Source organism: Brienomyrus brachyistius, chromosome 17 (genome assembly GCF_023856365.1).
Source record: "Brienomyrus brachyistius isolate T26 chromosome 17, BBRACH_0.4, whole genome shotgun sequence".
NCBI classification, from domain to species: Eukaryota; Metazoa; Chordata; class Actinopteri; order Osteoglossiformes; family Mormyridae; genus Brienomyrus; species Brienomyrus brachyistius.
Genome location: NC_064549.1, coordinates 17,542,361 through 17,558,148, shown reverse-complemented (window position 1 = coordinate 17,558,148; position 15,788 = coordinate 17,542,361). Strand labels below are relative to the sequence as shown.

At 36.7% G+C, this 15,788-nt stretch overlaps 2 protein-coding genes across 2 annotated transcripts in view; both read right to left on the bottom strand.

Annotated features, from left to right (window-relative positions):
* LOC125711692 (flotillin-2a-like) overlaps positions 1-7,681 on the bottom strand; it is a 33,893-nt gene extending 26,212 nt beyond the window's left edge. The window contains exon 1 of the mRNA XM_048980897.1: positions 7,531-7,681. Within this exon, the coding sequence (XP_048836854.1) occupies positions 7,531-7,579 (49 nt within the window). The 5' untranslated portion in view covers positions 7,580-7,681. The remainder of the gene's footprint in view (positions 1-7,530) is intronic.
* Positions 7,682-8,165: 484 nt separating this feature from the next.
* On the bottom strand, positions 8,166-13,448 carry LOC125711703 (dehydrogenase/reductase SDR family member 11). The gene is made up of 7 exons (XM_048980909.1): positions 13,176-13,448; positions 12,009-12,218; positions 11,173-11,267; positions 10,718-10,847; positions 10,410-10,502; positions 9,759-9,824; positions 8,166-9,492 (listed from the first exon to the last, which is right to left on the bottom strand). The coding sequence occupies exons 1-7, from the start codon at positions 13,305-13,307 to the stop codon at positions 9,451-9,453; spliced, it is 768 nt and encodes a 255-aa protein (XP_048836866.1). The 5' UTR covers positions 13,308-13,448; the 3' UTR covers positions 8,166-9,450.
* Between the last annotated feature and the right edge of the window lie 2,340 nt (positions 13,449-15,788).

Below are 15,788 nucleotides of genomic sequence, written 5' to 3'. Positions count from 1 at the left end.
TGCAAGGTGACGGCATGGTTAAACCTAAATAATACAGACGTGATGTAAAGTGTGCTTTAAGCATTAAACTATGGGGGACAATGTACACCATGTAACTTTAATATTATGTTTAAATTTAAACTAAATTTAAAATTGTAAATTAGTTTAAGCAAGACAGCTGGACTACTTTCAACAAAATCTTTCAGCAAAAGCAAGCCACACCCCATGTTTTTCCAGATTTCTCTATTGGCAAATTTTAAATCAACATTTCAATGTTTCTGTGTGCCATTCACCTTGAATAGTACAGCTGTCATGTTTTTCAATCACTGATGATTAATGGGCACAGTGCAATTATTAATAAATATGTTTAAAACATATACATAAAAATTACGTAGTGTGCATTGTCCCCCATAGTTTAATGTTTAAAGCACACTTAACTGGACATGTCTGTATCGTTTAAGTTTATACTTACTAGTCCATTAATTCTGTACTTTAAATGGACAAAGTACAGTTATTGGTAACAGAAAAGTATTGCGAGTGTAGGAGCCAAATGTCTCCTATGAGTTTTTATAGTCAGGTATAATATTTAGTTGTGTTTTATTTTGTTATTAAATGTCTCAGTACTTTCATTTTTGTTTAATAATGTGTCTAATGGGTGTGTTATTTTAAGAATGTAATATAGTCACTAAGTTATGGGGCATAAGGGGTGGGCGTTAGGGATGAGCAGTGGAAGCTCACTGTTTCTGACCATGTTTAGGCCATGGAAGTTTAGTAATATAGTAAAATTTTGGACATTATTTTCAGTTTATATTCATAGTTTAATAAACGTTTAAAAATGTACAATTTATTTATTATTTTTGCATGGAACATAAGCTGAACGCGAGTCAGCCACAAGTCTCCATTCTTAGATTTAGTTTATCCGATCAGGAAGCCCTCACAGTGAGGTTAAATGGACACAGTACAGTTATTATTAGTAACGGAGAAGTATTGCGAGGGAATGCAAGACTATTGCGAGAGAGCTCAAAACTATTTTTTTTTTTTTTTTTTTTTTTTAATTTCCCACCCAGACCTTTTAGGGGCTCTGTAAACCACAGGCAATCTGTAGAAAAAAAAAATATCACAAGTACATCACCATCCACATTAATGTATTTTTATTTGTGTTGTGTTAAATCATATCCACAAAAATATGGAGCGATTTGTACACGTGAAAAGAGTTTTGCATATTTGTGGGTCACTTCCTGTTTATTTGTGGATTGCGTTACATTTGTGACCTCACTCCTTTTTATTTGCAGATTTTTTTCCAATTCCTACCACAGCGATCTGTGGAAAAAATTCCACAAATCCGAGGTGCAACCATGATATACATTGTTACTGGGATATGAAATGACATACATCAGGAATTTAGGACTGTGCAATATGACCAAAATCTAAGTCCAACTATAAAATTTGCAGAGTGGGTGGGACCAATCATACGGCCCGAAAATGCAGGATAAATCATGTTGGCGCTATACAGAAAATAATTTGCCAGGTCTGTGCTCAAAGCATTACAAATGAACCATTTTAGAGATTCTTCCTCAATGCAATTCACAGCATGTATAGTGGAGGGAGTGTATAGATTGCCTAATCTTTCGCAACGCAAGTCTGGTCAAATCCATGCCTTTCAAGTGTCATTATAACAAAGTAACACCCCATAACATTCCAAACCTCGCACTGTTTGTGGCACAGAAACATCGTTCAGTTTCACTGGATGAAATTCTTCTGCAGAACTTGTTATAGCACCAACTAAGCAGTTAATCTTTTGGAAATCCACTTGAATGCTAACAGCAGCAAAGATCTCATCCACATTAGAGAAGGTGGGCGAGTCTCAGGCCTGGATCTACCATTGAGGATACCGAGGTCATATCCTCTCTATTTTTTATGCATTTTACGTATGGGATATTTTATTGAACATTGCACTGAAAGCTGACTGGGCGATCAGATGTCAGTGTAATTAAGTCGGAGTGAAGCATAAACACAAGTTAAAATTCATATTTTACACTGTCATTTTAAAATATTAAGCAGAAAGATTTTATTCTTGTTTGTATCTACCCCTTAAACCAAATGTTCAACAAATAATCATTTTCAATAAAAGAATTTGAACTTGTTACATCTTACAATGAAAAATACTTTTCAAATGACAAATACTCTTTCTAAATTCCAAACTTTAAACCTTAAAATAAGTATCACTAGCAAAACCATTTGTAATCAAAGGTGCAGAGTCTAATTCTTTTACTCCCCCTCTAATAGCATGTTGCCATACCAAACGAAACTGCATTTAGTTTGTAACTGAATACAAAACGTCTAACTCTTCTATTCTGTAAGTGCACGGCCCTATATGCAGATTAAATGGTTACTGGTTTCATGGTAAGCCACGGTAAAATTCCCCAATGGGCAGGAGGCAGGAAACAACCCAAAAAAAATAGGTGCATAGTGTTGCTAATTATAGTTGTGGGTGTCAATATGGTGATATTATTTCAGTTTATGTATCAGTACTTTTTGAACATTTTCAGTGCATTTTAACAATACCTCATTAATATGCTAAATGATTATCAATAAACTCACAGGATTCACTGGTGGCAAGTGATATGTAAAGAAAGAAATGAAGTTGACCAATGAAATTGCTTGTGGGATGTGGCTTAGGCATGGTTTTGACTGGAACTGAGGTGCAAATATATACATATGCGCATATAGATTATTGTATGTTAAATCAATTTAAACTTGTGTGTACCACCCGAAAAAACCCTTAGTAAACCTCAGAGTTAATCTGGACGGATATGAAAAAAGTGCAGCCAATTAATTAACTGATTGTTCACGTTTCATACTTCCTCTATGAAACTGTGAGAGCCTACCATTAGCAGAGTAATGAGAAAGGGCTTGTTTTGAACCCTACTGCTTCTAGACTGCTTGGCAAGGGCCCTTCTCAGCCATATTGCCTAAGGATAATGCAGCCTATGAGATCTGATGAATGAACTGGGCTGAGGCACTCCAGATAATCACACTATGGCAGCTGTGCTTCTGGCTGCCTAAACCTTTTTCTCTTTTCAATATTATAGTCCCAACATTTGACTCACATTCAAGTTGCACTTTTGCAGATGTTGGATAGTAGCACGAATATTAAAAATATGAAAAATATGCCCTACAACCCAACCAGTATAAGCAGTTAGAAGCTGGTTGGGTAGATGGACGAATGGAAAATGATCTCATCCCTCAGCCTATCAATTGCAGAGGTACTTAATTATTTTTCCCCACGGTCCAAATTTCATCGGACACAAACTTAAAGTCGAGGATCACACTGTATTTTGGTCTGGATGTGGACCGGAGTTCGCCATGATCTACCACATTACAAACCTGTATCGCAAGTTCCAGACAATTCAAAATATTCTAAACTGCAAGAAGTACGACTGTAATGTTTTCCTGGGAAAACAAGATATTTTTCCATTGTTAAAGAGGACCTAATGCCAGCTGACAAACATCAAATCAGTGATAGCCATCACTAGCCAATAGCTAAACTGTTACTGTAAGCACCAGAGTTAATTGAGAGATGCTGAGCAGACAAGCAGATGTTACAAGTAACTTACATCACTTGTAACGCACACTCAGTTTTTCAGACCACATGTCATGTTTAGATAGGCAAAAAACAATGCATATGCATAAGCAAATTATTAGGAACCTATCAAATGTTTGGTACACCAGGCATAAACTGCCATTAAGAGAGTACACAGAAGTCAGCATGTGTTGAGTTTAAAATGATTGTATATGTATTTTTCCATTGATCGATAAAAATGTGTGTGTACTGAACGACAAAGTGTATTTTCCATGCATGTTTTGATCCACGTTTGGAATCATATTATGCTTTATTAAAACATATAACAGAACACTCTTAGAAGAGCCAGAATTTCAACAATAAATCCAGTACTGCTGCGTCTGTTCCTGTATCATAATTCACAAACAAGACAGTTTTTTGGAAAAATTCCCAGTCCTAACTGCCCCAAATCCAAAAGGAGCTGTCCCATGCCATAAGTCCTGAATTCATCATAGCCAAAGCTCACTATTCAAATAATAATAATAATAATAATAATAATAATAATAATAATAATAATAAAATCAATGACAAGTCTCACACCCTGTTAGTAATGAACCACGGCAAAGGGAAGGAACTATTATGCCTATTACAGGCAGAGTTCTTAACAAATTCCATGCATTCTGTTAAAAAAAAAAAATTAAAAAAAAAATTAAAAAAAAAAGACAAGAAACAAACCAGTAACAGTACAGGAAACTACAGTGTCACCATTTAAGAACTGGAATATGCAGGCATCATGATAATTTTATGCAATATTGCTGTATATAACTGGCAACGGTCTCTTGGCCAATGAATATACTGCAAGGTTGTTTTCCATTTCTTCAATGACTTGGATTTTATTTTAACAGATATTTATATCCTTACATAAGCTTGTTATATTTATATAACAGGACTTAGATAACAGGTGTACCAGAGTATTTACACCCAGAAAAATCTGCCCAATGCCGACACTTCAGTACTATACGGACATTTGCTTATGCCAACTTGATAAACTTGATAAGCAGATTAGTAGTATGTCTAAAATATTACTGTGAGGTGTATTGTGATTAACTAAAGTTAGTAACCTGGCCAGTAGATCGATCTTTTGTTTTCCACAAGATAAACAATGTAACATTATTCCACCAATAAGCGATAGTGAATTTCACTGTCAGCAAAGTATATTGATTATTGATTTCAATGAAGAAATATGGAGACCCAAACAGAAAGGGATTCATTAATACATTAAACATAACTGAGGTACAAAAATAATTCCATATGTTCAATTTTTGCCACTACTTCTTTTCCCATCCTTACAGCATAGCTTTCAAGTTAGCACTGGTGTTTGTGGTCAACTAATCAGCATGTTTATTGGTATAAGACAACGAGATCATGCGCGCAAAGTCAAAGACAAGACTAGACTATAGCTAATCAATATGAACATTCGTCGTCAACTGGACAGGTGTGTGAATTAGTATTGGTAGAATGCCCTTCAGTTTTGCAATCTGTCAAAACGACAGATAGCTTTCAGATTTTTCCATCATTGTTAAAAATACACTACAATGCAAGTCTTAGGCAGTCAAAAGAAATGTTTAAAGCTGTTTATCTGGGTAGTAACTTGTGCACATTTGCTCAGAACAAGAAAACACAAATTTAACATTAGAATATATGCAAAGTAAGTGTAACACAATAAAACTAGCAAGCATTTGTTCTGCTCTCCAAAAATTACTGATGTCTAGTTGGATGGCTAGAGGAGCACCATTTCAGTTCCCAAACCTCTCCTCAGGGGTACCTCAGCCTTTCCATCTATTTATTAAATTTCACCACTAGCTCACTTAACTTTTTGCATGAATAAGTGCCTGAGTGAATAATTGGTGCATTGCTGCACTCGTGCATGCATGTGTACGTTCTTGTATTCTTTGAGAATTGGAGCATGGGGGTTGATATAGTAATTGACATTGTAGAGAAGCACAAAATGTAGATCAAAAATATAGAATTACAAAATGTAGAAGTTGTAAGTCCCAGTACTTCCAATTTGGGAAATTTCTACAGTACTTCCTGAAAATGCAGAAACTGATACGAGAGCTTCCTGTTTTCGGAAGTACTTCCTAACTAAATGTTATATAACTAATGTTATATAAAAGCCCGTATATAATACACTGTTTAAAATACACTGTAAAGACTGTTTCCAAGACTGAACTAAAGCTAAGTGGCACTGGGTTGTGAGTTCTGTTCCAGTCTTCGCTATGTGTGCGTGGAGCTTGACTGTCCTCCTCTAGTTGTCCAGGTTTACTTCACGTAATCTTCCTTCAACATTCCAAATACAGGTTAGAAATAGATAGGCCAGCTGGCATCTCTAAACTTCCAGTATGAATGTGTGTGTATACTGGTCTTCTGCTACTGATCAGGGTCACTAACTAAAAAAATAAAATAAAAAATAGTAATGAACTGAACCTTTAATTTTTTAGCATCCAAAAAGAGTAAACATGTTTCAAATTGCGTAAAATAATAGATTTTGTATACAGTGAAAATGAATTCTTTTAATGATAATGATTGTGAATATCAAAATTGTTTCTCTTTAAAGAAAATGATTAAGTCGGATCCCTCATTATAAAACTGGAAATGTTAAAACGTTTTCCAAATTGCATTATTAACCTATTGGATTTTATTTTATGGGATCTAATGGTTAATATGAAAATTAAACAAAAGTATTTTTTCCATATTAGACAAGAAGATTTTATCTTAGAAGATTTAAATTTTAAATATACATAAATGAGTTTTACAGGTGTACAAAGTCACTGATGTGTCATGTATACAATGTGGTTGATTGAAAAACATCTATCATGGGCGTAAAAAGTAATTACTCAAGTGAACTCCATAACAAAGATAAGTGTCATATATACTCTGAGGCAGATTTTAAACGACTATCTTAGGTGGGGAAAAAAATCAGTTACAGTGTCATGTATATTTAGGGGTATAAAACCGACTCACTTTAATGTAAACATTAACGAAATCATCATACACTATGTTAAATTGAAAATGAAGTACGACAAATGGTGGTTCAATGTTAGAGTTAGTATTACGCTGGGCTTTATGTCGTGTTTACTGTCCAGATAAAGAAAGCCAAGTAATCCTTGCATGGTTTATTCCACCAGTTCAAAACAGCACTTACAATGACAAGTATTTTGATGTAGCTACCATGCCAGGTAACCCTACACGATTTAATAACCCTGCTAAACGACACCTTTTCTAAATTGGAGTCTATCCATTCGGCTACTGCCACTTGAGATGGACCGGCGTACCATGCTGTTATCAAATATGTTTATAATTAACGGCGGATTGTTTTTCTCCATCAACTAAAGCGGCGGAGGGGGATTTTTTTTCCACAATATCAACTCCCAGAAGAGCACATGCTCATTTGGGGGTTTTATTCCTCGTTTCTCAAAGCTGCTCTTCTTTTGAATCTCGTTTAAAATGCACAGAAGGTACGCAGTCGTACAGGCCCGTAGCCAGAAATAAGTTTCGAGGGAGTCAGGCAACCCTGCCGATAGGTTTCAAGGGTGATTTGATAAGTTTGCTATCTGGCTAAGTGTCTGATAAATGTAAATGTATTTCTGGGCGGTTTCAAACCTTTACTACGTGGCTGCGTGCCTGAGGTCGTGTCATTTGCTTGTTTGCTCGCACATAAAAGGAACTGCATGCAATCTAAGTTGTAAGCCGACTTATTTACCGCAGAATACTGGACTCACACCCAAGAATTGAAATAACAAAAGAAATCCAACTTTAAAAATATATATATAAATGTGTTCTTTAGTTAACATGACTTTCGATACCTCATTTAACTAAGGTGAATGATCCTCTAAAAGAAACTGCCGCATTCCCTGAGGCTGCTCCTTTTTAATTTTTACCATACAAAACAAATCATCTGCTGGTATGAGAGGAAAAGATACCCTTACCTGAAACAACGAGGGCTTCATTTGGTCCAACAGTATGACAGTTACCCATCCCACTATGGTTTAGCTTTTCGTGATAAACACTGAAGTTCCTTCCGAATACTAGTTGTTCGGACTATGAATGCTCACTCCTCCAGGATCAAACTCCTCCCTCCAGACATCCACAATCCCCGCACCGCCCCGCATTCCGCATCTTTTTTGTTGGTTAAATCTATCGAATCGTAAGCGAGACTCTATAGCGCCATCATATGTTGTGGAGTGCGGATCAAAGGCAATCAGCTTATGGGTCCGTCTTCTCCCGCATTAAACATGCCGTAAAAAAATCGTTGTCAGAACTTTTATGAAAGCAAAATATTGTTTGTAAAACCTCAGCTATTCACCTCTAGCCTCTGTTCAAATACTCAGTCTATATTTTATTCTATGAGCGGGTATAGAAATTGGATGGAATTATAATATTCATTAAACGAATTAGACTCTTCTCATAGTCAGCGTGTTTATGTTTGTATTTAGCCATGTCCTATATACTAGATTTCGTAATCGCATACCGATAGATATGCATAGAATTCAACAGACTAAGCTGGTCGTTCATAGTTTATCACGAAATCTGGCAGAAAAAGTATTCACCCAGAAACCGCAGGTTGTTAAAATCTGTACTTTAATGAACTTCATTGCAAATTAATATAGTTTCCAAAATGAGGGTAACCTACATTAGATTTAGATAAAACATAAGCCAGTGGGGCAGCTGTTGCCCTGACAAAGGTTAAATCAGTTAAATTAGTAGAAAATAATTCAGATGCAGCTCCAGCTCTGCACTTTCTCCAGGTTTCCAGTGTCTTTGGAGTCCTCCATTTTCTCCCACAATATCAAAAAGAGTTGTGTGTTTATGATCACACATTGTCATTTAATCTATGGTTGAAATGTAAATGCAGGCTCCATGAAAAGCATATTCCTAATTATACCATATATATTCAAGGATCACTGTAATTCCAAAAGGAAAAAAATTAATTGATGTGCAGAAATTTTACACAATTTCAAACAATATAGAATGAAAGTCTAAGTAAATTTATAATCCAAAAAATAAGTTGAGAAATGAAGAAAAGGCAAGTAGTGAAAATAACCCCTTTTCATATTTCAATTGAGCTTGAATTCAGCATTAAATTGACAGATTGTAAGAGGTGGGAAAATATTGCAACTGATGATTGTTCAATTTCCATTTTCACTCTTTTCTATTTTCATCAGAGCTCCCAGGCCATGTTGTCAAATGTTTAGCTTTATGAGAAACGTCCTATTTAAATCACATTTAAAAAAACCAACCTCATTTTGCCCCTAAACTGTAAATCATTTTTGCATTTATATACCAAACTGCACAAAATGACATATGCAGAAAAAATGGAAACCATTTAAACAAAGAAAACAAACTGTATCTATTGGGAACAGGTATCAGTGTTGAATTACGTAACAGGAGCAGTAATTTTAGTGATTAACTGGTGATTTTCTTCCCCCTAAATGTGATCAAGTGTAACAAGGTTACCGCATAAAAATTCAAGTTTCATTGGAACAACATGGTAAAAGCTGGGACATTTACACATATCGGGTTAAAAAGATTTTTGTAGAAATCCCACCACCATGCGACTGATTGTACATTGTGTGGCCAAGAAGTGACCGTACGGACAAGGAAGCTTTGCTGATATTATTCATGAAAAGTCTGAAGAAACACATTCATCCGTGCACACATTCCCACTGCACTCTGAATGACTTGTTAAAATTCATTCTTTCATAGATCATATGTACTTCTTATGTTACAGCAATTCCTCACCCCCAAGCATTCCAAAACCAAATTATCTCTAGAAGTGCCAGCAGGATATTAAACAGCCACAGACGATGCAGACTTGACTGATGCAGCTTTTGACAGTTGATCACCTACTAGGACACTTGCTCTACGGGTCTCATTTGAATATCTCCAACCTGGATATAAGAGAATTATCAATCAGCAAAAAAAAAAAAAAAATAAAAAATTTACAAAAACTACTGTAAACAATTATCTACATCCTTTTCATCCAGTTTCTTTCACACACATTCCAAAGGCATGATTGCTAGACTGCCCTCTGTTAACAGAAATTATCAAAAATTTTCTTAGTTTCTCAAAATAAATAGTTCCCAATACACATTGGATGCACTCTCATATGCGTAACACAAACATGCCAACACATACACTTGTCACTTCCGCATACCTGCACATGAGGGGGGGCACTGAGGACATATGTGACTGCGCTGGCTATATCTTGCACCTTTAAACACTACAAGAGAGAGGACACAAGCTCAAGGTTTTGCAAGAAGCATAGGCCATGTATGAATGTACGTATAGATGTCTCTAACCATCTTCTATACTTTTTATCTCAAAAAAGTGCATGCATACACATTATATCATGGGCATTGTTAGGTCCGATCAGTTGGGACTATAGCCCCGAGTATTTTAGCCCTGGGGTCAAACTTGCCCTAGGTAAACCCCTGATCTTAGAGCTAGAACCCCCCTGCACTATACATTCAAATTCAAGAAATGAATTTATTTCATAAGAACTATTTTCACTTTTAAAATCTAATCATTTTTAAAGTTCATTATGTATTTTCAAAAAATGATTAACATCATTATCAAGCAGCATCCACCCATGCTTGTGACCCATGGTTCCTGTTTTTTCAAGCTGTGACTTTGTGTGGTTAATGTTAATATAAATGAGTTAACCACAGGGCCATCGCATGTCCTTTTTGGTGAAAACGCACTTCGTCTGACCTCAGGTACTACTCTTGTATCCAAGTAACCTGGGTTCTCCAAAGCATGGTTCAGTGCACTGATCATTACCAAAAGAGCTTATTTGCATTCTCACCTTTATACTCTCGTATGCAGCAGCTGCCTTCTCTGGGGTCCTGTCATAAAGCCTAAAAGCAAACTCAGTCTCCACCAAGCCAGGTGAGATACACTGCAAAAGTGTTAAAAAAATGTAAAAGGCTTCTCAGTTCAATTGTTTTTACTGGGCATGAATAAAAACTACTTCCAAAGATACACCTTCACAAGTCTAAATTAATAGCTATGACTGCTCCACAGCTGAGGTTCCACTGAACTGCAGAGATGCTCCAGGTGGGGGTTCTTCCGCAGCACAGGACAGCACTCAGCATGGGTTCTACCTGCTCATACCGTGGCCCTGATGTGAGTCTTGGCCTCGCGCAGCTCCTGCCTAAGGGCCTCAGTCAGCGCAGTCACTGCATACTTGGTAGCTGTGTAGAAGTGCACGTCGGCATTTGGCACTACCCTGTGTCCACACATGCTGTGCAGTAGGGGCAGAGGAAAATAAAAGCTAATTATTTCCCCCTAAAATCAAGTTAAATTTTGTGACTATAAAGACTCAAATTTGCTCAATTTCACAGAACAACATATTTGCAACTGGATAACAGAAACTTCAGAAAGGGGTACAGGACTCAGAGAAGATTATTTCTGCCTTGGGATTTTATAGGATATATTTTGTACTTAAAAAAAATAAACTGAGGGAAATGAATAAAAATGACAATACGCTCACTATTCTTATTATCCTTCTGCACTCACAAAACTTCTTGCATACCAGATTTACGAATGGAGGGGGGATCAAGCTGTACCTGTTAATGTTGATAATGTGGCCATCGTCTATGTTCCTCTCCTTCATTGACTGGTAGGCCTCACGTGTGCATATCGACAAGGCAAGGATGTTTATCTGGAAGAAAACACCCACTGAATAGGCCTTGGTCAGACAGAACAGCTTGCAAAGAGGAGTTTTTTAGCCTTATCTATTAGGGTGCAGATCTAGTTTGATCCATATTATCAGTTTGGTGTCATAAACAGTAGGTACATTAACGGACATTAACAAGTTACACTCCTGAGCTCATCAAGTAACAGTGTCACCACCATCCTATTTCCCTGGCTTACGTTTTCACCTGTGTGTCTACGCAGTGCAATTTACCCAGAATTACTTCCCCAGTGACACATGGGTTCCGAGCTGCAACTTAACAGATAAGATTAGTAATACAATTACAGCTATTGAAGAGAAAAAGAATAACTGATAAGACATTATTTAGCCTGCATGCCGATTTATAGCAGTCCAAAGTAAGCTGTCAGGCACTTACAAGCAACGCCCAAAAAGTGTCTTAAATAAGGGCAGAAAAACCACTACCTGTGAGTCTATGGCACAGTTAACAATACTAAACAAACTGAGAATAATTTATAGGTGGATAATATATCCAATTTCCCCATTCAAAAATATTTCATTTAGTAATGTAGTTCATTTAATTGTTGGAGTTCAGTGCAAGTCATTTAGTATTAATTTCTGTATATTAAAAAAGAGGAGTTCAGTTGGGAAGGTGGACATTTGTAAAATGGCCAGACAGAAGTGTGTCGCTTTAGTGCTGTGTGGGCTGTGGTATATATGGACAGTAGGGAATGGTTGGGAACCGCTTACATCAATCATTGTCCTCCAACCTTCAGTCTTGCCACTCAACAACGACTCTGCACAGGCCAAGCCAGCATTGTTGATGCACACGTCTACACCCTGGTGAAGAGTCTTGATAGCAGAGAACATGGACAAGATCTCCTCTTCAATGGAGAGATCACATTTGTAGGGGAACAGGGTGCCTGGGAATCCTGCACTCTGACACTCCGCTGCCAGTTTCTAAACCACAATCAGAAAAGATGATGTTGATATTGCCATGAGACCCCAAAAGAGCTATTTTATGACCTCTCAATTTCAAGTAAGTATCATAATAGTATCATAATAATCCTAAATGGCCTAGAACCAAGCCTTTGAAGAAGGGCTGGGAAATTCATCAAATTTTAATTTAAATTACGAATTTAGCTTCCAACAATCAAAACAAAATAATCAACATAAAATTATGATTGCACCGCATTTTGTGGTGATGCTCCCATTTTGTATTATAAATGTAGAGCACCCCTTTCCAGACCCTTTTTATTTTCTAAGCTGAATTATATTTAGAGTTCAAGAAAATCTACAATTAGACATTTTTTTCTAAATGGTTTAATAATTCTTTATGTTTAAACTTGTGGAATATGATAATATATATATAAAGGATACATTACTGAAACTAGCCCAATAAGCCTACCACATAAGTAATTCGATGTTGGTAATGTTTTTCAGAGGAAACCGAGATCCGCGTAAATACTTATTCCTATAAAACTAAGGGTAAATTGATGCAAATTGGATTGTTATTATTCTGAGATGGTGACGTCACGTACACCCCAAAATATCCTAGACGACCTAGAGCGTTGCCGGTTTAAAAGAAATTTATCTTAAACTACTTATTAACCGATACATATCAACAATTTCAAGCACTGTATGCAAACAGAGTTCTAGCAGCATGCTATACATGTAACTCACATAAAATGCACAATGACGAAGCTAAACGACACATGAACGCGCAACAGTTTACATGATCTTGGACTTCACGAACCACCTAGCCAACAAGCTAATCTTTGCTAACTAGCTATCCCAGAGCATTATGCCTCGGCACATCGTGTGTTTAAATTAGTACTTCGGCAACAGTTCCCGTGTTTTGTGTTACTGCTATAAAGTTCAACTGTTGGCCCAAATTTTTAAATAATGAGAATGAACCTCAATTTTTTCCACGCTCCTGGCACAGCCAACCACCTTCATGCCGTGTTGCACGAGCTCCCGGGCTACAGCCGCTCCGATTCCGACCGAAGCCCCGGTCACCAGGGCTACTCTGCCTTTCCAGCGCTCCATTTGTTCAAGAAGTACACAGATAAGCTATAAAATTCAGTTATTATATATATTCCAATAAAGATCGACTGGCTCTTTTCTAACTAGTTACGAACAGTCCCACCCAGTCCCCAAGCACTTTCACATTTACTGTTTTCAGGCAAACGTAATGCAAAGAAAGCTCAAATTCCCGCCCACTCACTAAATATTAAACAGCACACAGTTCGGTTTATTTTAGTTATTCAGTATTTCATACAGTTTAACTACTTATGAATTTTAGTTAGCTTAACAAATTAGCTTAGCTACACAAATTGCATTTGGTAATTAAAAGCAAACTATATGAAATGATTATCTGAATAACAGAAATACCTACAATACCAGTCAAAAGTCTGGAGATGCCTGTTCTTTATGCATTGATCTCTAATTTAGCAGTGTTATTCACTTTATAATAAAAGGCCTCAAGGCAATTAAGTAATACATATCAATTATTATAACGACCAAAAGAAGTGTTCAACAGCTCTAAAAAATCTCAAATTTTACACTCTTCAAAATAACCCCGTTTCACTTATATGGCAGCACTGCAGACTCTGCAACCAGCTTCCACATTTAGTGACCTAGCTGGAATGTTTCTCCAACAGTGCTGGAGGAGTTTCCACAAGTTCCACAAGTTCTGGGCATAAGTTGGCTACGTTACTCTTACTCTTAAATCCAACTCATCCCAAACTAGCTCTATATGGTTTTGATCCGGGGATTATGGGGGCAGGTCATCTGTCTCAGCACTCCACCCCTTTCCTTGTCCACAAGATAACGGTATTTACATAACTTTGAGGTGTGCTTAGGGTCATTATCTTATTAAAAATCAAATCATTATCAGAGGGTGCTTCCGAACTGTTGATTGATTGTATAGTCATACACACACATTAATAATTGTACCTTTTATCAACAGTTTCCATTTTGTTGTTCAACAACTGAAATGTTGACATCTAAGCATGTCTGCAGGGGGAATTACACAATCAGATGTTTTTGTTTGTGCATAATTATCAAATGCATGATAAAATATTCCATCCACTGTAGGGTGTGTCCTGCCATATCCTTGTTTTACAAAGAAGTGTTCAGTGCCAGATGTTTGTATCCATATCTTCGTAGCAACTGTCCATTCATTTCTATGGGTAAAACCCTAATCCAACCAATGACAACCTTAACCCCTAACCAGCCATAATTAACCATAATTAGGCAAACAAAATCCATGACTTGAAATTTTTAGTTTTTTGATCGCAGTTACTGATTTTTTTATAAAATTGAGTTTCCCCTTGTGGGGACTGGAATATTTGGGCACTGTAACACATACTTAACCACAGAGACAGACACACACACACATACACACACACACACACACACACTTTTGAAATAGTTTCAACACTCTTTTACAGTATGTGTAATCCACAAAAAACGGAAAGGATTGCTTCAATCAGGCTCTTCCTCTTTTCTTATCTGTGACATTGTCATCCTCATTATTGTCTGACTTAGTGTTCCTGCTTCATTTACTCATGTCTAAGTTCTTACCAATATTTCTACGTAGTTTTTGCTGTGCCATCTGTCCCCTGCAACTTGCAGCTCTCACAATTATAAAATAAACTTTTTTGGGATTTGTTGACACCATGAAATTTTGAATCAACATATTTTTCCCTTAAAATGATACATTTTCTCAGTTTAAACTTTTGTTCCGTAATTTATGTTCTATTCTGAATAAAATATTAGAAGTTGGCACCTCCACATCATTGCATTCAGTTTTTATTCACGATTTGTATAGTGTCCCAACTTTTTTGGAATCCGGTTTGTACATTTTTTCATATCTCTTATCAAGATATTTGTTACAGGGGATGTTCTAAGCATCACATTTATGGACCAATTGCAATCATTGTGCTTCCTTACCGGGGCTCTAGTATTCTGCCCCTCACTGTCTTCACTATTATTCTCTGTCAATTTTCTTCCCTGTCCCCATATGATAATGCTGTCAATCATTTCCTTTTTTGGTCAAAGCTTCTGAAAAGTACAATCCTAGCAAGATGGCCTCCACAATGTTCTATAGTCTTGAAAGAGAGCCCAAAACCGACCAAGGACATTACAGAGGAGACCTGAGCAAAACCCCCAAGGAGTTCCACGAGAACCAAGGTGTCTTCAATAATGACCAGTAATACTCTTGGCACTGTAAGCTCGCAATAAATTGCTTAGCTACAGAGCCAATTATGTTCATTGGTGTTCAAACATAACCATAAGCTTCATCACTAACAAAGGCAGATAGTCATACACGCAAGATTACAATAAGATACAGATACAAAAATGTCAAGGTTATTATCAAGTGCAGCAGCATTCACTAAAGGTCACTAGGTCAGATTCTATATGATTTACAGCAGCTTCTGGTTATGTCTTTATAATGTATTAATGAATACATTCTCTAAGTGTTATACAGTACGATCTAATATTCCAAACAGGGTCCAAGAGAGG

What these genes read in the sequence shown, in the direction of transcription:
- LOC125711703 (XM_048980909.1), bottom strand. Translation starts at nt 13,307, where the DNA reads ATGGAGCGCTGGAAAGGCAGAGTAGCCCTGGTGACCGGGGCTTCGGTC. An exon ending in CACATTATCAACATTAACAG is followed by an intron (nt 10,848 to 11,172) that starts GTACAGCTTGAT and finishes CCTACTGCACAG; the next exon opens with CATGTGTGGACACAGGGTAG. An exon ending in CTGCATACGAGAGTATAAAG is followed by an intron (nt 9,825 to 10,409) that starts GTGAGAATGCAA and finishes TCTCTCTTGTAG; the next exon opens with TGTTTAAAGGTGCAAGATAT.